General features: G+C 61.6%; 1 protein-coding gene across 10 annotated transcripts in view; it reads left to right on the forward strand.

Moving 5' to 3' along the window:
• The window catches only part of CRTC1 (CREB regulated transcription coactivator 1), a 78,502-nt gene extending 59,198 nt beyond the window's left edge, over positions 1–19,304 (forward strand). For 4 of the 10 annotated variants that reach the window (XM_082455455.1, XM_082455453.1, XM_082455456.1 and 1 more), the window contains 6 exons: positions 3,761–3,894; positions 5,626–5,937; positions 8,035–8,139; positions 11,631–11,717; positions 12,330–12,510; positions 13,779–19,304. In XM_082455455.1, coding sequence (XP_082311581.1) covers positions 3,761–3,894; positions 5,626–5,937; positions 8,035–8,139; positions 11,631–11,717; positions 12,330–12,510; positions 13,779–13,990 — 1,031 coding nt within the window. In that variant the 3' untranslated portion in view covers positions 13,991–19,304. The remainder of the gene's footprint in view (positions 1–3,760; positions 3,895–5,625; positions 5,938–8,034; positions 8,140–11,630; positions 11,718–12,329; positions 12,511–13,778) is intronic. The other 6 variants (XM_082455458.1, XM_082455459.1, XM_082455460.1 and 3 more) reach the window with 5 other exon arrangements.
• The last annotated feature ends 84 nt before the right edge of the window (positions 19,305–19,388 follow it).

The raw sequence follows: 19,388 nt of genomic DNA on the forward strand, positions 1-19,388 counted from the left end.
ACTCACCGTGTTGCTGTTGAGTCACTATTTTGCTCTTTCGTCTGTCCTCTGGGCTGGGCCTTGATCTCCCACACCCTTGCTCTGACCCCTCTACCCACGTTGACTGTGGGAGGCATGGGTTTGCGCCCAGGGAGGAGACAGGACGGGCCCCCAACAGCCTGGTGGTGGGACGGGCAGGAGGGGCCGTGGGGACTCACGTGTGTCGCCACAAATCTCCGGACTTGGCGGTCGGTGAGAGCACTGCCTCGCTGTGCCCTCACTGTGTCCTGGAGCCACAGCACAGGTCAGCGCTCACCCCGTCCACAGGCCCACGGCACCTCCGCCCCGAGCATGGTGGGTAGCGCCGCGCAGCATTTTCTGAGAGAGAATCACACACTCAAATTTGTGTTTGCCACACTTCCTCTGACTGCCCCGGGGAGAAGCTGACTGTGAGGAATGGGCGGCAGCCCCTGGACCAGGGCAGAGCCCCATTGGGGGCTTTGCAGAGAGATTTCAGGGTGAAATTGGCCAGCCTTGGAGCCGGGTTGATTCAGGGAGTGAAGGAGAGCAAGGAGCCCGGAGTCATTCCTGGCTTTGGTGCTGACCGGGCCAGGGCCAGGTGAGGGTTGTTGAGGGTGGTGCAGACGTTCCCTAGGTATTTAGGCGAGGAGATAGAGGCCAGAGTGGTGAAGAGGAGAGTGACATTCTGCCTGATGCCATTCAGGCTGTGTTCTTTTTCCCATGCACCTGGCCCCGTGCCCACTGAGGCTCAGCCATCGGGCAGAGGATACTGGCCCTGGCCGTGTGCACCCCACTCACCCACCCACACCTCCAGGGAAGGCCCAGAAGGCAAAACGAGCAGATTCAGGGGAGTCCCAGATCCGTGGCCCTCCCAAGACACCAGTGGGTGGGCAGCGTCCACAGATGCCTGTGCAAGGCAAGAAATCAGAAGGCCGGCCCTGGGGCTGCTGGCCCTCCAGCAGAGAGTTGCTGTTTCCCGGCCCCCGTTTTTCTCCTCACGCCTTGGCAGCAGCCTCCAGGGCACCACCCCCTCTGCTGGAGGGCCCTTGGCAGCCCCCCAGGGCCCGCCCGGGAGCCTCGCACCTCCAGCCCACGCCGAGTCTAAACAAGTACAGGAAAACACAACACATGTGAAAACCATAGATGCGGGAACGAGTGCAGACCCCGAGCGTGGGGCCCAGACCCCAGCCTGCCTGGCTCAGAGCTTCGGCCCGGTAATGTCTGACATGTGTTCGGTTGTTTGCGAACCTGCCGCTCCAGCAGCTTGCCTGGCAGGGGCCTCACTCTCCGGGCGTGTTTTAAATCAAGCAGAGCCGCTGGCCCCTGGCACACATGGAGATCGCCCCCCCACGCCACCCGGCCCACCCTGCAGTCAGGACGTGAGCCGGTGGAGGAGCAAGAGGGAGGCCTCCGCCGCCAGGGAGACAGTGGCCCCTCTCATCTCCTTCCAAGTTTGCCAAAGTCGTTTCCCTGGCTGCGCGCCGGAAGCGGGAAGTGGGCAGGCTGAGGTCCTCCTTTCCTGCACAGCTCCGTGGCCGGCTAGCCCCGTGCACAGGGCTTCCATGCCACTGGGGCGGGCTCCTGCCACCTGGGCTGCCCTCCCCTGGCAGCTCTCCCTGCCCACGCTAGGCTTCCCTTCCAGCTGGCCCCGCTTCTTTTCCTGAAGTTGATCCAGGTTGTCAAAAGGAACTCAACAGCAAGGCATCCCTCAGCCCTCCCGGCCCAACTGGTGTCTCAGGGGGTGGTGGCCGCCCCATGTGAGGCCAGGAGCTCACGTTACAGGCTAGCAGAGGATTAAAAACTCCCTTGTCTTCAGGACAGACGTCAGAGGCGGCAGCCGAAGGGCCAAATCCAGCCCCCCAGTATATTTTGGCTGGCCTATGATTGTGTGTGTGATGCTTTGAATTGACATTCAAATATGCATGTAAAAACCTGGGTTTCCAGCTTCTCTTGAAGAGTCAGGCCCAGCAATGGTGGGTCGAGGTCGTGTGCCTCAAGCTGGGCTAGAGCACTGCAGTTTGCTGCGGGCCCCTCCCGTCCCCGTCGCCCCTCTGTCCCCCTCTCTCTTGGCATCTGCCTCTGCTGCTTACTGAGCCCCGACATCTGCTCCCGACGTGCATGTTGAGCGTTCCTTGGCCCGCCGGACACATGAAGCGTCGGATGCTCAGAGAAGACGAGGGAGCAGTGCAGGGTCCCGACTCCCAGTGTGCTCTCAGCAGGCATCTTCCGGACTCCTCCTGACTAGGCCTCTGTCGATGGCTCCCTTGATGTCGCTGTGTTTGCAGCAGCCTGATTCTGGGCCCAAGGTCTGTGCAGAAACTGGCCCCCGGGGGCTCTGCTACAGGAGCTGTCGACGGTGCCAGGCCCCCCCAGCAGTGCTCAGCCGAGTGGAGCTGCCAGGGCATCTGAGGGGAAGTGCAGGCGTGACCGGGCTCGCCTTGCACAGATGACACAGCCCCAGCGAACAGCTGCCTGGGGTGGAGGGAAGGCTGCCTGTCATCTCCCCTCAGTGTATGCTGGGTGCGTTCTTGCCAGCCCTGGAACCGGCCACCTCACCCGCTGGAACCAGGTTGATCTGGTGCCCTCCGCGGGGTGGGCCCAGCTCCCCCGGTGAGTCAGGCACCTTCACCTGGCCTTGACTGCGGGCCAGATTCTCTTCTGAGCCTGCTCACGACCTCTCAGTTCTCCTCACGGTGAACTGGAGAGGACAAGGAAACTGAGTCTGGGGTGATCAGGCCAGGCTCCCAGGGCTCCCTTCCCCCCCAGCATCAGGGGGCCCGTTGCTTCCCTGGCACAGTGCCCCAGGATCATCTGGCAGGCCCCAACACACTGAACTTGACCTCACTTAGCTCCTTCACAGCAGACACATCCAGGGATCAGATTGCTGGGGGAGGGGGCCAGGGTGAGGGAAGGGGTGACTTGGAGCCCCCCCCCAGCAAGAACTCCATCAGGAAGAAGATAACTGAGTTTCTTGCTCGGGCATCCTGGTGGGGTTGGTGCTGCAGCATGGGGAGTGCACGAGGTGGGAGGAGAAGGTTGTGGGTGCGTGGTGTTGGGGGAAGGGCTGCCAGATACAGAGGTCAGGGGCCAAGGGGAGATCTGGCCAAAGGAGCAGTTATGGGAAGGGGCACGTTCACGGAATGAGGGTGAGGGGAACGATGAGGCTCAAGAAGAAACTGCAGCATCAGGCAGCACCGATTTGGTTGGAGCTAACCAAAACCCAAGCCACTTTAGGAAAAAAAAAAGGGGGGGGGACTGTCTCTGAAACCAGGGAAGTGCCAGCGTGCTGGGTCTGGGGCTCAGGTGCTATCTCTGCCCCCTCAGCTCCCTTGTGGTTACCAGGATGCCTCCTCAACAGAATTCTGGACCTCCCTTCCTGGAGTTCCATCAAAAGCCCCTGGGCAGGGTCTCATTTGGCCAGCCTAGTCACGTGTCCATCTGGGGGCCAATCATGCGGTAGCCCAGAGGTGGGGAAGCGCTGATTGGCAGGACCTGCGGGACACGCCCCTCCTGGAGGGATGGCAGGATCTGTGGGGAGAGTGTTGGTCAGCACTGGAGGTGGGAGCCCATGCAGAGCTGGGGGACCCTGAGGCCAGGGTATTGGGACCTCAGAGGGGACATCCCGGGTTTGGTGATCCGGATGTGCCCACTGGCGTCTGTCCTAGCGATTGGATTGTCCTCAGCAATGACCCTGGGTGTGTGAGTGCCCCCTGCCATGATCCCAGTGGCTGGAATCACGCCCACCCTCCCTTCCTTTCAGGGATGAGCACGCCTGGCTCCTCGCCACAGCACCGCCCGACCGGCGTCAGCCCGCTGTCCCTGAGCACGGAGGCAAGGCGGCAGCAGGCCCAGCAGGTGTCGCCCACTCTCTCCCCACTGTCACCCATCACTCAGGTGCGAGGGCTCAGGGGGGCGGGGGAGGTGGGGCCCTGCTCTGCTTCTCTGGGAGGCCTCATGCTCCTTCCAGGGAGCAGAATCCTGAAAATCTTGCCAACATTTTTTTTGCTTTTTGTTGTCAAATTTTCAAACACACGGGGAATGCAGATATCAGTGGCCTGGATTCCCCTGTGCCCATCATGGCCGTTAGCTTGTGCCCCTGTGACCGGGCATTCTTTATTATGCTGTTCTCTTCTTTAGGATCTAGTTGCAATTTCCCAAAATAAAATGTTTAGAGAAGGTGTTTTTTTTTTTTCCCCAATTTACCATGTTTGCTTCGTCTGCTTCTTTGGTAGTTTGTGTGTGTCTAGGAGTTGGTCCGTTTCATCAAAGTTATTCCACGTGCCAGCATACAATTGTTCGTAGTACCCTCATAATCGTTTTTATTTCTGTAAAGTGGTTAGTAATATTGCCCCTTTCGTTTCCGATTTCCATAATTGGAATCTTCTCTTTTTTAGTCAATCCAGGCTCGTAGAACGAGTTAGGAAGTGTTCCCTCCTCTTCTATTTTTTTGAAAAGTTTGAGAAGCATTGGTATTAATTCTTCTTTGAACATTTGGTAGAATTCAGTGAAGGTGCTGCGGTCTTGGCGGATCTTCACTGGAAAGTTTTTGGTGGCTGATCCCAACGCCTTACTCGATATTGGTCCTACTCAGACGTCCTTTTCCTTCTTGGGTCCGTTTCGGTAGTTTGTGTGTTCTGAGGAATTTGTCCATTTTGTCTGCTTTTCAGTCCCTGATAGATAATATTGTTTCTTTGGCTTTTAACATGACCTCGATGGTCTTATCCACCCACAACGAAATTAACAGTAGTTCTTCTATACCTTCCACTGCCCGGCCTGGTCTCGGCTCCCCACCGTGTCTCTGTCTCTTGTACAGTTCTTGTTCAGATTAGGATCCAAACAGAGCCATGCGTGGCTCCTAGCGGCTGTGTCTTCAGTCTCTTCATCCGTGACCCCAGCCTCTTCTTCCCTCCCCGCCACGCCCCACCCCTGAGGCCTGCCTTCCCTTTCCGGAAACTCCTTTCCGGCGTTCTGCTAAGTGTTTACATCCTGTAGCTCCTGGGCACATCCAGCCTCCCTCAGAGGGCAGGAGCCCTTGCCTGCCTGCCTGCCTGAGGAACTGTCCGCGCAGACTCGTGAGCCTGGAAAACTTGCCTCTGGTTATTTTCCTCTTTCCAACTCCAAGAGGGGCCTGAGCTGGTCATTGCCGAGTGACCACACAGGGACCTCCATCAGCCCCAGCGTTTCCAGCCTCCCCTTGGTGCCCAGGCTGCAGGGTGGCGGGAGGGGGTTCCTTCTCCCCGGCAGGACCCCACAGGGGCTAGGTGCTGGCTCCCCGCTGGGCTGCCAGAGTGTGGTGCCCTGTGCCTGCCCACAGTGGGGAAACTCCAGCTCAGAGAGGCGGGGGATGGGGGTGGAGCATCCTGAGTCTCTGCAAGTGTGGAAGGGTGTGCAGTGAGAAAGGCTCACGGGGGGCAGGCCTACTGAGCTGCGGCCCAGTCCTCCGTGGGCCTTGGGGGAAGCCCGCTTCGCTTCCCTGGTCCAGGGTCTGGACATCCCTCTGTTCATCTCTCACTTCAGTGTCAATCACGCCAGGCCATGGGGGTCCCCTGGGGGCCAGGTGCTCACAGCCTGCCCGGCCCACTCCTTTGAGCATGTGTCCCGCCTGATGCCCTCCTCTCCCTTCAGGCCGTGGCCATGGACGCCCTGTCTCTGGAGCAGCAGCTGCCCTACGCCTTCTTCACCCAGGCGGGCTCTCAGCAGCCGCCGCCGCCTCAGCCTCAGCCCCCGCCCCCGCCGCCGCCTGCGTCCCAGCAGCAGCCACCCCCGCCGCCCCCGCAGGTGCCTGTCGGCCTCCCCCAGGGCGGCTCCCTGATGCCGAGCGCCAGCCTGACTCGGGGGCCCCAACTGCCCCCGCTTGCGGTCACGGTACCGTCCTCTCTCCCCCAGTCCCCCCCAGAGAACTCGGGCCAGCCGCCAATGGGGATCGACACTGCCTCGGTAAGCCCGGGGCGGGGCCTGATGGGGGTGGGGGTGGGGCTTGTGCAGGAGGAGCCCAGGGGCTGTGGGAGACCCCCATCGGACCTGCAGGAGGAGTGTCAGGGTGCCTGGCTTTACGTGCAGCCACCTTGAGGCTCCACTTTGAGGCCAACTTGGCCAGGGGTTGGGGCTGAGGCAAACACTGCCTGGGGCTGGGAGCTCAGTGGGGGATTCTCCCTGGAATCCTCAAGCCAAGTTTGTCACCCTGGTATAGATGGGGAAACTGAGGCACAAGCAGGGGTCAGGTGCCCCAGACTTCACCCAGGACGGGCCACCCCACGTCTGGCTGCCAAGCCCTCCCCCATGGCCCCGGTTGCCCCGCTCAGCCCTTCCCACCCAAGACAGGGCTTCCTCGGAGGCAGGGAGAACACGGAGCTCTCAGGGCCTAGGGAATGGACTTCTGAGAGCCAGAGGGATGGAGCTGAACTTGGAGGAGAAGAAGGGATGAAGCCAGTTCTGTGGTTCATACAGCACAGTGCCCTGGGCCGGGGGCCTGCAGCTCAGACCATGGGACCCCTTGCCTGGGGCCAGGCTTGGGGTAACAAGTGCTAGGTTTTGACCCCTGCACCCCAAACCTTCCTGCCTGTTCAGACTTTCACCCAGGTTGCCCTGATGGGAAGGGAGTGGTCACAGCTACCTTTGGCCACATCCAGAGGAACAGGGACCCACGTTTGGGGCCCAGCCAGCCCTCCCCACTCACTTGGCCCATGGCTGCCAGCCCCAGGATAAATGTCATCAGAACATCATGTGTTCTGCGAAGAACAGGCTCCCCCCGAGCTGGCCAGGGTGGGCAGGTGACCCAACAGGTAGAAACCCACATTTCCAGGCTGCTCTGATCCCTCAGAGGGCAGACCTCAGGGTTCCCCTTGGATGGGACTGCACCCAAGCCTTGCCTTGGGCAGAAACAGCAGGTATGGGGGTGGCTCTGACAGTGGGGCTGCCTGGGGCACCCAGTTCCATGACACCCTGCCATGGCGGTGCCTTGCTGTGGAGCTGGGGGGACATTGGAGACATGGGCTATCCAGGCCAGGCTCTCGGGTCAGGGTGCTGTTGTCAGGCAACCCCCTCCCCTTCCGTGGGAGTGGTGGCTCCCGCGGGGCTCGGGTTCCAGTGGCCTCCTCTGTGAATTTCTGTAGATCCACCCAAGCGAGGAGAATGTCCCTCTGGTCATTTTCCTCTTTCCAACCCGAAGAAGGCCTGAGCTGGTCATTGCCAAGTGACCACGCTGGTGTCTCTGACACCCACACCCTGCTGCACGAGCCCTCTGCCCCATCTGGGCTCAACCGCCATCCCAAACTGCTCAGAACAGGCCGCTGAGGCAATGAAGGAGACATAGCACTTAGGGAGCCCTGGGCCGGCCAGCTGGGTCTCATTGAACAAGCTCAGAGAGGTCAGGCAGCTTGCCCAGAGGCACACAGCAGGGGCTCACTGGGTAGGACCAGAGCAGGGTCTAAATCCAGGTCCTGGCCTAGCCCATCCTGCCCCCCAGGAGTCTGATAAGAAGCCAAGACCCTTTGTCATTCGAGTGAGGAGGTGGCCGTCCTTGGAAGTCTGTGGACAGCATAACCCGGCGGACTTGTCCCAAGCAATACCAGTGATAGTGACTGCCCAGAGCCAGGAGCCCTGCAGTGTGCCCCAGACGGCCTTGGCTGTTAGCCCGAGGGCATCTGACTGGCCCTGGGCCTTCCCTGCCCGTGCGGGTGTGCGTGTTCACACGTGTGCAGCTGTGTGCACGTATGTGGGTGTGGTGTGCATTCGTGTGAGTGCTCTAAAACCTGCTGAGTAGAGGCTGATCCCTCCACCCCTCCCCAGCCCCCCAGGGCGATTCTGTGAGGCTGGTTTCCAGGCTCTCTGACCGAATGCCCCCACCCCTCCCAGAGGTGGGTTTGGAGGTAGGGCCCCTTGAGGCCCTGGGCTCCGGTGCCCTCCTGCAGGTGCCCTGGGTATTCAGCTCACCTGAGGGATGGGGCCCCTGCCGGGGGTGTCAGCAGCGAACAGCTAGTCCCGGGAAGCCAGGCCTGGGGCCCCGCGAGCATCCTGACCTGTCTGTCGTCACAGGCGCCGGCTCTGCAGCAGTACCGTACTAGCGCCGGCTCCCCAGCCAACCAGTCTCCCACCTCGCCCGTCTCCAATCAAGGCTTCTCCCCCGGGAGCTCCCCACAAGTAAGGGACGCCGCCTCCCCTCCCCGGCCTCCCCCACTCCAGCCTAGCTGGCACCCCCCCCACGTGTCCCCCATCTACCTGTCTGTCCACCATCTGTGCCTCCCGTCTCACTCCACCCCATCTTGTTCACTCCACCGGGGTGGGGACCGGTGAGGGGCGGCCACCCTGGGCAGTGGCCAAGGAGAAGGCACCCCCTCCCGGAGCTGTCACACTCCCTCGGCGCCTCTGTGGTCCACGCCAAGCCCCAAGTGGGGTTGGCGGGCCCCCCATTCACATCGGCGATGTTGGTGTCGGCTTCGCCCCAGCTCCTCACCCCGTGGCTGGGATGCCAAGCCCAGTGTGCAGCTCAGAGCAGGCATCGAGCAGCCCGTGCCCCCGTCCCCACCCATGTCTGCCCGCCCTGAGGCCTCCTGCTTCCAGGCTTCTGGAGGTGGAGGCGTGCTCCCCCTGCGTCAGGGTGCAGCTGAGGTGACGGCCAGCCTGTGATGGGGGCTCTGACTCTTCAGCCCCCTCCGCCCCTTAGGATGGCGTGTCTCTCGCCTTCAGACCCCCAGCACAGGAAGCAGCCCATCCAGTGTCCTCGTCCTCTTCCCACAGTTGAGGAGACTGAGGCTTGCCCCAGGCAACAGGCAGGGCTAGATCATGTCTATCAGACTCAGGTTTTCCCTCCATACCGGGCACCACGGGACCCCGATCTCTGACACAGACACACACACACACCCCTTCCAGGTTCCTCAGAATCCCTCTTGGCTCTGCTCCACTCATGCCTGCATTCTGTCCGGAACCTTCCATCAGAGGAGAAGGGGTTCCTGCAAAACTGACATCCAGGCCCCAGACTTCTCGCTGTAGCAGCAGAGCCTCCCCAGGACCCCACCACCCCATCCCCAGAATGTCACCAAGCTGAGAAACCTCAGGAGCTACTGCAATGCCCAAGACCGGGAAGTCTCCTTCTCAGCCAAGGGACGATAGGGCCTTACTTCCCGGGTAGAGCAGAGGGAGGAGAGCTGTTCCTCCAGGCAGGACGTGGGCTCCTTTGTCCCCGGCGACATGCCCCGCTGTCCGTCTCCCAGGCTCGCAGCCATGCACCCCGAGCCAGGCCCTGTATGTCAGGACAGTAGGCCTAGCCCTCAGGGGACCTGAGGCTGTTCTCATGGCTCACTGATACACGAGGGGCTCTCCCAGGGCGCTCCCTCCACCACCCACGGCAGCCAGGGGTCCCGCTGGGACTGTCGGCGTGCAGCCCCCCACTCTGCAGAAGGCAGAGAAGGTGCAGTGAGCTCGGGGCCAGCCGGGGGTCAGCCTGGTGTCTGCATGCTCTCCGTCCATCCCTGTTGGCTCTGACCTCTCGCGTCTGGTCTCGTCACCTGGTGCCGAGGGGACGCGGGAGTGGGAGAAGTTGGTCCAGGCAGGGGAAGCAATAGGGGGCGCCTGCCCGCGGTGGGCAGCCCTGCCTGGGGCTGGTGTACGTGAGGCAGGACAGGAATTTAAGGGTGGAGCAGATCGCTCTCAGGAGAGGTTCTCCTGAACCAAAGTGGGCCATTCTGAGCGGAAAGCGTGTTGCTGTCTCATCAAGCCCGTGTCTGTGTGTTGGTTTGTCCGTCCGTCAATTGGGCACTGGCCAGGGAGGCAGGCTGCTCACTCAGATGTGAGGACGGGGCCGGCAGGCTGTTTGGCCCCAACCAGGGGCTCGCTTGGGAGCACACCATGGTTTCCCACTACAGCTGGATCTCTGGGGACACATTCATCAGCCCATGGGCCTGGGTCACCCCACGCCTCCCCGGCCCAGCCAGCATCTCCCCTGGACACACGAGGCAGCCGCCTTGCCCCACTTGGCCTCAAGTGGATGTCGCGTGTGTCCAGCTGCACCCTGAACCTTAGGCAGCTGGAATTGGCTCCTTTGTGCTGCCCCCTCCCGCCCCAGCCCTTCCATTCTGGGCAGACCTTTCTGGCAAACCCTCATGGTAGCTTCACAAGAGAAACCATATCTGGGGTCTCCTGTGTGTGCCAGGCCTCTCTGGGGCCAAGGCCATGGGGACAGGGTCAGGTGCCCCAGAACAGCCTGCCCCCGGCCTCAGTGAAGGCCATCATCTGCCTCCTTCACAGGTAAACCCAGCAACCTCACAGCTCCCTTTTCCAAACCTGAAGCTGGAGATTTTTAGGGCAAATGTGGCCTTTTTGCCACATTGTCTTTTTTCCTTCTTACTCCTTTCACATTTTTAACTCTTTCCTGGTGTTTGAATGGAATGTCCATCCCCAGGAGCCACCGCACCGGCCGGAGTGGCTGTCCCTTTCTACGGTCAGTCCACTGAACACCCAGAGTGGCTGGGGGCTTCGTGGCCAACTCCTCTCTGGGATGGAGGCCTGAGTGTCAAGCTTTGGCAGTTGTCAGAGAACACGGGGACCTTTGTAGAATAGAGAGCTCAAAGGGGGGAGGTCCAGGGCCTGTGGTCCGTGAAGACTCTGACCTGGAAACGGCCGCAGGGGAGCGACTTCTGCAGGCCACCCTGTTCTACAGAGGAGGAAACAGGCCAGAGCTCCCAGCCTCGGGGACGCCGAGGGCCCTGGGCGGGGCATCTGTCTCCCAAGGTCTGTTGTCTCCTGTGTGACCTGGCCACACACACGGCCATCCCTTTCCTCCCCTCCACATCCCGCCAGACTCTGTCCTGCCATCTCCCTGGCAGCATCTCAAGAATGGGCAGGAGCTCCACACTCCTATTCTTGGCATCTCCACTGCCTCAGAGGATCCCCAGCCCCCTGCTCCTCTCCCAGGGGCAGCCCCCGTCCCTCTGCCCCAACTGGCATTGGGCAAACAGGAGTGGGGCTGCCTGCCATCGCCCAGGCCCCAGGGCCTCGCGGGCAGGCAGGCAGCCACGGCTGGACAGGTGGGCAGGGGCTTTCCGTGTACCTGTCCCGTGCTCGCTCTGTGCACCCTTCCTGCCCACGTGTGTGTGGCCTGCTGCCTGTCCCGCGTCTCCCGTGTCTGACAAGGTACGCATCCCACCCTGAACACCCAGAGTGTCTCCCGCCTTGCCCCACTCACACACTTTCCTCTGGGGCCTGTCAGGTGGGGTTCCCGGTCCCTGTGGCCCCTCGTCTTCCACCTGATGACAGCGGGTTCACCCACACCTGAGCTTAAGGAGAGGAGATGGGATGGCACTTTGGGGGAAGTTGGGCGGCAGAGGCCCCCCTCCCCCAGGAGCAGGCGGTGGAAAGGAGCCATCATCCCGAGATTAGGGGTGCACCCCTCCACCCCAGCGGGTGTGGGCTCTCCCAGGAGCCCTGAGGTAGACGTCATCAGCCTCTCACGTCCTGAGCATCTTCCAGGAAGTTCCAGAGGCCTCCCTCCTCTCCCAGCCCAGGCCGGTGGTGAGGTCCTGGGAGAAGGGTATGGGTGCAGCCAGCCCGTGGGAGCACCTCCCACCCCATAGCAGCCGCACCCCCTGCCTGGTTTTGGGAACCCTGACGACAGTGGGCCTCTCTTCTGTCTGCAGCACTCTTCCACCCTGGGCGGCGTGTTTGGGGACTCATTCTATGAGCAGCAGATGGCGGCCAGGCAGGCCAATGCTCTGTCCCACCAGGTGAGCGGGCACCCACCGCAGATGCTCGCCAGACCCGGCCCGCTCCTCTGCATGAGCTTCTCAGCCTCTCCAGTCTCCAGGCTGCAGAGGCCCAGGCCCTGGAGGGGGTGGCTTGGCTTGGCCTCTCCTGGCGTTTGCACCCTGCCCGCAGAAAGAGGCCGCCAGCGGAGGGGGAGGAAGGGTGGGTGGTGAACGCTGGTGGGGACGGGCAGTGGCTGTTACAGCGGTGCCTTGGTGTGGGCCGTGCACGTGGGTTTGCCGGGAGGTTGCAGTGGCAGTGCGTGAAGGCCGGGACTGGGGGCGTGTGGGCACGGGAAGGGTTGGCTGCTGCCTGGAGCTGTTCACTCACTCATCCATCCATCCATCCATCCATCCAGCAAGCTCTGAGGGGGCCATGTGCCGGCAGGCCCAGGCAGGTTCGGAGACGGGGAGACCCCAAGGCAGAGGGACTCATGCTTGGCAGCGCCAAGTGTACCTTGGCACGGGTGCTGGGCGTCCCTTAGGGGAGGAGGTGCTGGCGGTCTCAGGCAGGCCGGCCAGCCAACCACGGCCGCAGTCCCAGGGCGGCCAGCTCGGGGGGCTGGCCTCACACCTGTATGCTTCTTCTCCCAGCTGGAGCAGTTCAACATGATAGAGAATGCCATCAGCTCCAGCAGCCTGTACAGCCCGGGCTCGACACTCAACTACTCCCAGGCGGCCATGATGGGCCTCACGGGCAGCCACGGGAGCCTGCCGGACACACAGCAGCTCAGCTTCCCCAGCCACAGCAGCATACCCAACATCATCCTCACAGGTGAGAGGCCGCGGGAGATGGAGTCCCAGCCCTGCAGGGTGAGGCGCGACGGGGCCCAGGTGTCCCTGCCCACGGAGGCCAGAACCCGCCAACCTTGACTCACCGCTGGGCTTACAGGACACAGGCTGGGGGGACGCACACTGGACCCTGGACCAGGTGTCCGGTGTCCCAGGCTCAAGAGTGAGAACAGGGTGAAACCAGTCCCTCAGCCCTTCACCTCCTGCCCAGTCCCCTGAACCCCAGTAGCTGAGCGTGCCGGGGATGCACGTGACTGTGGGGCGGGCCCTGCCTGCTGGGGCTTGTCCCGTGCAGCTGACAGACACGTAAGAGCTCGCGCATGCTGCGTCGGGCCTCCCCGAGCGGCCTGAGCACAGTGCCCAGGCACCCAGGCTTGCGCACGCGCATGTTGAGTGAGTCTTCTCCCAGCAGAGCTCCGACCCTGCAGTCCCCCACCCCCACCCCTCGTCATGCCCCTGAAGGTTCTAGGTTTTATCAAAGAAGGAGGCGGTTTCCTCATAAGCCAGGGCTGTCGTGGAATTGAGGGTGAGACCCTCTCAGCAGTCCCCACTGACATCTCTAGGATGGAAGGGGTTCCTGCCCAGAGCTCCCCACGGCCGGAGTGCAGACCCAGTGCCTCCTCCCCGCCCCAAGGGTCTGCAGGAGATGCTCTGAGTGCAGAAGCCTAGGCCTTGGAGGTTGTGTGAGAAGGATCAGGCCTCTGTGATTGTCCAACGGCCCAGAAAGAACAAAACTTTCATATCCGTTTCCCAGATTGGGAAACTGAGGCCCAGGGTCTCACCACAAGTAGAGGAAGGAGCCCAGGTGTGAACCTGGGTCTCTGCAGGGAAACCCGGGCTTCCCTCCAACCCACAGGGAGGCCCCTGATGCACACGGAGCAGACTGCCTGGCAGAACCTGGCAGAGCCTGAGAGCCCCCTGCTCCCTCCACGTCACACTGAAGTCTGTGTCGCAGCCCTCATCCCAGGGCTTTCCGGCCTTGGTACCCCGACATCTGGGTCGGGACCGTCCCGTGTGCTGTGGGGTGTTGAGCAGCGTCCCTGGCCTCCACCCACCTGATACCAGTAGCATTCCCTCCAGTCGTGACAACTAAAAATGTCCCCAGACATCGCAAATGTCCTTTGGGGGACAGACCGCTCAGGTGAGCTCCCTGGTATGGCCTGAGCATTGATGGGGGCCGTGGAGGCGCAGAGTCGGGGTGCGGGGAGCCAGGGCCAAGCTGAGCCTCTTGTGTGTACCCCCCACCCCCAGTGACAGGAGAGTCCCCTCCCAGCCTCTCTAAAGAACTGACCAGCACGCTGGCCGGGGTCGGTGACGTCAGCTTCGATTCTGACAACCAGTTCCCCTTGGACGAACTCAAGATTGACCCCCTGACCCTGGACGGACTGCACATGCTCAATGACCCAGACATGGTCCTGGCCGACCCGGCCACCGAGGACACCTTCCGGATGGACCGTCTGTGAGCCGCACGCCCGGCACACGGCCGCCCAGCCCCCGGCTCCGTCACCCCACCGGTCAGTGGTCCCCACGGCGTCCCCCCAAGCCTGGGGACGGCGGCGCTCCGTCCCTCGCAAACGGCCGAGCTTGTGATTCTGAGCTTGCAATGCCGCCAAGCGCCCCAGCCCACCCGCCTGCCCACCCCGGTCGTCCACCTCCCGCGTGAGGCCGCGTGTCGTCGCCCCCGCGGACCCTCCCTGCTCTCTCGTCCCCCTGTAAGATGCGGAAAGCGTGCTGGGCAGGGCCGCCGGCCTCGGGGGGCGCCGTGCTCTGCGACGGTGGTGGGCTGAGGTGCACCTTGCGACTGTTGTCCAGCTCTCACTGCCTTCCTTTGTCCCCGGTCCCCCCACCCGCCCGCGCCCCCAGCCCTTGGTTAGGTAGCGAGCCAGCCCCACCCTGCCAAAAGGAGAAGGCGCCGGGGGCAGGGGGTGGGCAGACATGAAGTGGAAATAAACACTATTTGGACTGCCGTCTTTTATATTTCTGAGCACACATAGAACACTAGACTCCATCCCACGGAGGTGGGATGCGAACATGTGAACGGAGCATGCGAAACAGCTACATCTCCCCCGGGGCCCAGTAGGGAAGCCCACGCCCCCCCCTCGCCACCCGCAGCTAGGCCCCTCGGTGGCCACCTTTGCTGTGAAATCCCCACCCAGGCCTGTCGGGGATGCACGTGGAGGCGGGGATTATTTCTAGGGGGTTTTGTGACTTGTTTCCATCTTTCTTTCTCTGTACCGTGGTCACTGTTACTATTATTTAAAGAATGGCCGGGGGTGGGGTGGTGGAGGCGGCGGGGCATTTTTTGGTTTGTTTCTTTCGGTTTGTATTTACATTTGGGTTGTAGATGAATAACTGACTCCTTCAAGCCAACACTTGCTGAGAGCATGTTTTTATTCTAGAAATCCAACGTTACAATATTTGTAAGCTAACTGGAAGCTGTCTGCTGCCTGCCCGGGTCTGAGCTGCATCTCCGGCCTTTTTACTTTTACTCCGTTATCCCAAAACAGAAGGACATGAGGTTGGGCTGGGCTCGCTGGGCTGGGTGGGCACTCTGGCAGAAGCTGGCAGAAGCGGCCAGAGGGACCTCCGCTCTGATCCCTAACAGACTTCTGGGAAGGAGCCCCAGCTTCCATCAGGGGTCTCGTGAAGACCCAGCTCTGCCCGGCCTTCCCAAAGGTGCCAGCCAGTCCTCAGGGCAGGCCTGTCCTAGACCCCGTGGCTGGCGGCAGCAGCTGCGGCCCCTCTGTCCTGAGATGCCCCGGAGATGAGCCTGTCCTCAGCACCCCCATCCCAAGGACCAGCCAACATTCATCCCCTCCCACCATCCCGCCATCTCTTTCGTAGCCCTTCCTGGCAGGGCTGGATTTGGAGGCAAAGAGCAGTGTGCATTTTAGCGGCTGGTTTCCAGGTGCTTCTCAAAGTGCCTCAGGAGGCCCAGGTGACCATCCATCGGGGCTCACTGGCGCACCAGAGGCCATCCCTCTGCCCTACAGGCCCTGCGAGGGGGGCGACAGGGCTGGCTTTGTGTTCTGTCAGTTGCTTTGGAATAGGAACGTCCGTTTCATTCTCTCCAACATCACATCTCGAGTTCTTACTCGCTCCTCCGCCTGCCAGCAGGGCTGGCACCTCCTGCCTGGTGCGTTTCCACCTTCGTCGGGGTCTTGGGAGCTCCCGCCTCTTCTCTGTGGGAGCCAGATTTGATCCTAGTGACCATCCCTCTCTCTTGTTCCCTGGCCGGGCTCTTAGCACGTGGCCAAGTGGCCGCGTGGCCCCACAGTCGGGAAGCCCGCTGTCCTCGGTCACTTGGCCTCCGCCACTGTTGTCTGGACTGGAGTTAGGGTTAGTGTCAGTCCATCCAGGTCAAGGGCCCATCTTCTTTCCAGGGCTGGGGGCAAAGAGTGAGGACTCTTTTTCTTTTTTTAAAGAAAAACTACATGTATGTACATAGAAGGGTTTGATTACCATTAGACTTGTATGTAGAACTTTTTTAAAAAAATGGCCTTAATAAAATTACAAGCAACCTTCCTGGATGCCAGTTTCAAACAAGGAGTTGGGGACCCCGTGAGGGAGCCCCGTCAGCCCACACTTCCCATCTGCCCAGCACTGGGTTCTTGGTGCAGATGGGTAGGGAAGGAGGGGCTGTCCAGCCCCATGGCCCGTTTCTAGCATCCCTCGGCCAGGAGCACAGGTGATACTGTATTAACACGGCAGCCTCAGCCCGTGAGGGGCGTAGGTGCAGAGCTTTCCCGGGGAGGGGATCCAGCCAGGAGCCAGCGGCCAGGTGTCCTCAAAGGGTTCACTGCCCCGTCCTGGGCCTGGGCAGGCCTCTGGGGGTCTACAACAGGGGATTTTGGTTTTTTTCTTAAGTATCATTTCTCTACTAAATGTTGAATATGAATTGCCAAGACTTTTAGAAACAGGACAGCTTAAGGGAATCAGCCCTTTGACTTGTGATGTGAAAATACTGTGATTTCAGGCGAGCTGCGCCATGAGGGGTGAGCCGGGGCCCCTGCATCGTGTATATAGACCCGCTCGCTGTGGCCGAGCCCCCCTCAGCTGTGCAAACCTTTCCTCCGGGAGCGTGAGCCAACCAGCGTGTCCCCACCTGCCTCAGTTTACCCTCTGTCCTCTGAGCCCCCAGGGTGGTAAATTTGTTCCCCCATGAGGCTCCATGGGCCGAGGATGAGACCTGGGGTCAGCCTGTCTCTGTGTCCCCCAGAGAAGAGAGTTCATGCCCCTGGTCCCCACCCCCCACCTGTCAGCATCACCCCTGCAGTGCCCGGGGTTGACTTGGGGAAGGAGAAGGAGGAGTCTCATGGGGATCACGTCCCTGTCACAGGTACCCGTGAGGACCTCCACCCACACCGTGCCCTTAGCAGAGGGAAGACAGGCAGCACTGTTTGGGGTACCCTGCCGCCCCCTCCCCGCTTTCCTTGCACGCCTTGCTTCCCCCCAGCGCTCTTCCGGGCAAGAAGGGTAGGGGCCAGTCCCTTGGGGCAGGGGGCCCTGAGACCCTCAGTGGAAAGCTCAGGGGGCAGGTCGACCCTTCAGCAAAATTTGGAGGCCCACGGCCAGCGGTATCCAAAAACCAGTCAGGCTTCCCTGTGGGGACAAGTACACAGCAGAAGGGACCCTAATTGCATTGGGTCCAGCCCCCAACCCCACTGCAGTCCACGGAGTTCCCTGGGACCAGGCCTGCGAGGCTGGAAGGCAAGGGCAGGTGTGTGTGTTTGCAGCCCTTTCCCCAGCAACGCCCCCATGCTCACCTCCAGCCTCCCCACTGGCTTCAGGGCCACCTGCCTGCCCGCCCAGGGGGTATGCACTGGGGGTGCTTGGCCGGCCTTTGCGGCCTGTGTGCTGTTATCTCCTTGTGGGTTTTGAGGGCTGGGCAGGAGGGTTCTGACGTCGTAGGTGTGCTTGGCCTGATTTCTTCAGGCGGCCGACCTCCCAGGAGGGCGGCCAGCCAAGTGGGCCCGTCGTGAGGCCTGTATGTCACAGTGGGGCGGGCAAGGACAGCTGTCCATCTGTCCGTCCATCAGATGCTGTGAAACTCCTGCATGGAGGGCGAGACGTCCCGTGTCGTCCATCCATCCTGCTGGGGTGGGTGTCCAGTTTGGGGACCGCGTGCATGCCGGGTGCTGGCTGCGGCCTGCTCTCGGGGGACGGGAGTAGGTACGAGGCCCATGGAGGTGCTGGGTGGGACTCAAGAAGCAGGGGCAACCCCCCTCTGTCCAGCCTCCTGGGCCTAATGAGCCCCCCTCATCACCTGCTCCTAGCGAAGACTTTGTTGACCTGGAGGCCTCCAGGCAGCTGAGAATGCCTGGGATGGTGCACCCCTCCCCAGACCTCCACATTTCAGCTGACCCTGAGCTAGTTCATAACCAAACTTGCTGCCAAACTCCTGCCCCCAACTGAATTCTGAGTCTTCTGCATTTCCAAAGAAGGCATCCCCACCCCAGGGTGCACGCTGGGTGTGGTGAGGCCTGGTGGGGTCAGGAGACCCTCCACCTCCCCTGCCCCCGCCCCCAGCCCTGACACAGCAGTAGCAGCACCCATCACCCTCACTGGGTTCTGAGGGAGCTGTAGTCAGAGTCCTCAGGGTGCCCTTGGCGTGGTGTTGGGGCACAGGGGTGCAAGGTCAAGGGTACCTGCTGCTCTTGGGCCTGGCCTACCACCCCTGCAGGTGACGCTTCAGGTGAGGGAGCTGTGGCCACCTGAGCTCCGCCCCCCCCCGCCACGTGACCTGAAGAGCTGGGGGGAGGATTTGGCACCTCGCCTACCCTGGGAGGCCTGCCTGGGGTGAGTGGGCAGCCAGGTCTGTTTCTGCCCGAGTTCTCCGTGGACCCTGAGCCCCTATCCCCTGGGGGTCTCACAGCATATGACAGGGGTCCTTGGGACATTCCTTTGTCAGGCCCTGCCCGGCCAGCTTGGCCTGAACCAACTCTTTTTGGCTTCCTCGGCTTTTGGGGGTCCTGGCTGTGTGGGGCTCAGGCACCTCTCATAACTGTTGGTGTGCCACAGGTGGCTGGCCACAGACAAGAGTTCTTCCCCAATGGAGGTGGGGTGACCTGCACCCCCAGGCCTGGGCACTGGGGTACTCCTGAAGGCGCCGGGGGGCAGACAAGACCCTTGTGACCCGGGCCTCAGTTCCCTCTTGTCATTAGCTCAGGCCCACGGGTCTCAGGGCCCCAGGCTCATCCCAGGCAGGGGCTGGACGTCAGGGGCTGGTTCCAGACAGCTCCCTCTGCCTTCTGCCCTCCTGGCCAGTGCCCAGCACCCTGTCCCGAGGAGCCAGTGACACTTGGGTTGCCCCCATCTTGCAGGGTTGTGGAATTTGGGGGTAATCGATGCCCAGCCTGTCATTTCTGACCTCCTGCCAACCGGGGACAAGGGGACACAGCTGTGGCATTTGCCACCAGACTCCGGAAGGGAGGGCTTTGGCAGTCAAGGTCCACTGGCCCCGCCATGCCCTCCGTTGGAAACTGCCCCTGCCCCTCCAGGAACTGGGCGGTACCACTGATATATGCAAACCCGCCAGTCCAAGCCCTGTCCCACTCATGTCCCTCTTTCCCTCAGGCTGGCTCTGCCCCCACCCCCAGCATGTACATTGTGCTGTAGATGTCCCGTGGGCCGCACGCGTGGGTGCCCACGGCGGGTGGGGGCGGGCGCTCAGGGTGCACTCGGCTGGCCCCTGCCCATCCTTTCTGGCGTGGACGCTATCGTCTGTGTACCTTTGCATCCTTTGTAATGAAACATAATAAAAATCCAATGTTTTCATCTCTGCCTCCTCTCCTTTTTTCCTGCCCTCTTCTCCCCTCTGGAGGATGAACTGTGGGTGTTGCAGGTGCACCAGGCAGAAGC

Source organism: Balaenoptera physalus, assembly GCF_965194825.1.
Source record: "Balaenoptera physalus genome assembly, chromosome: 3".
Taxonomy (NCBI): domain Eukaryota; kingdom Metazoa; phylum Chordata; class Mammalia; order Artiodactyla; family Balaenopteridae; genus Balaenoptera; species Balaenoptera physalus.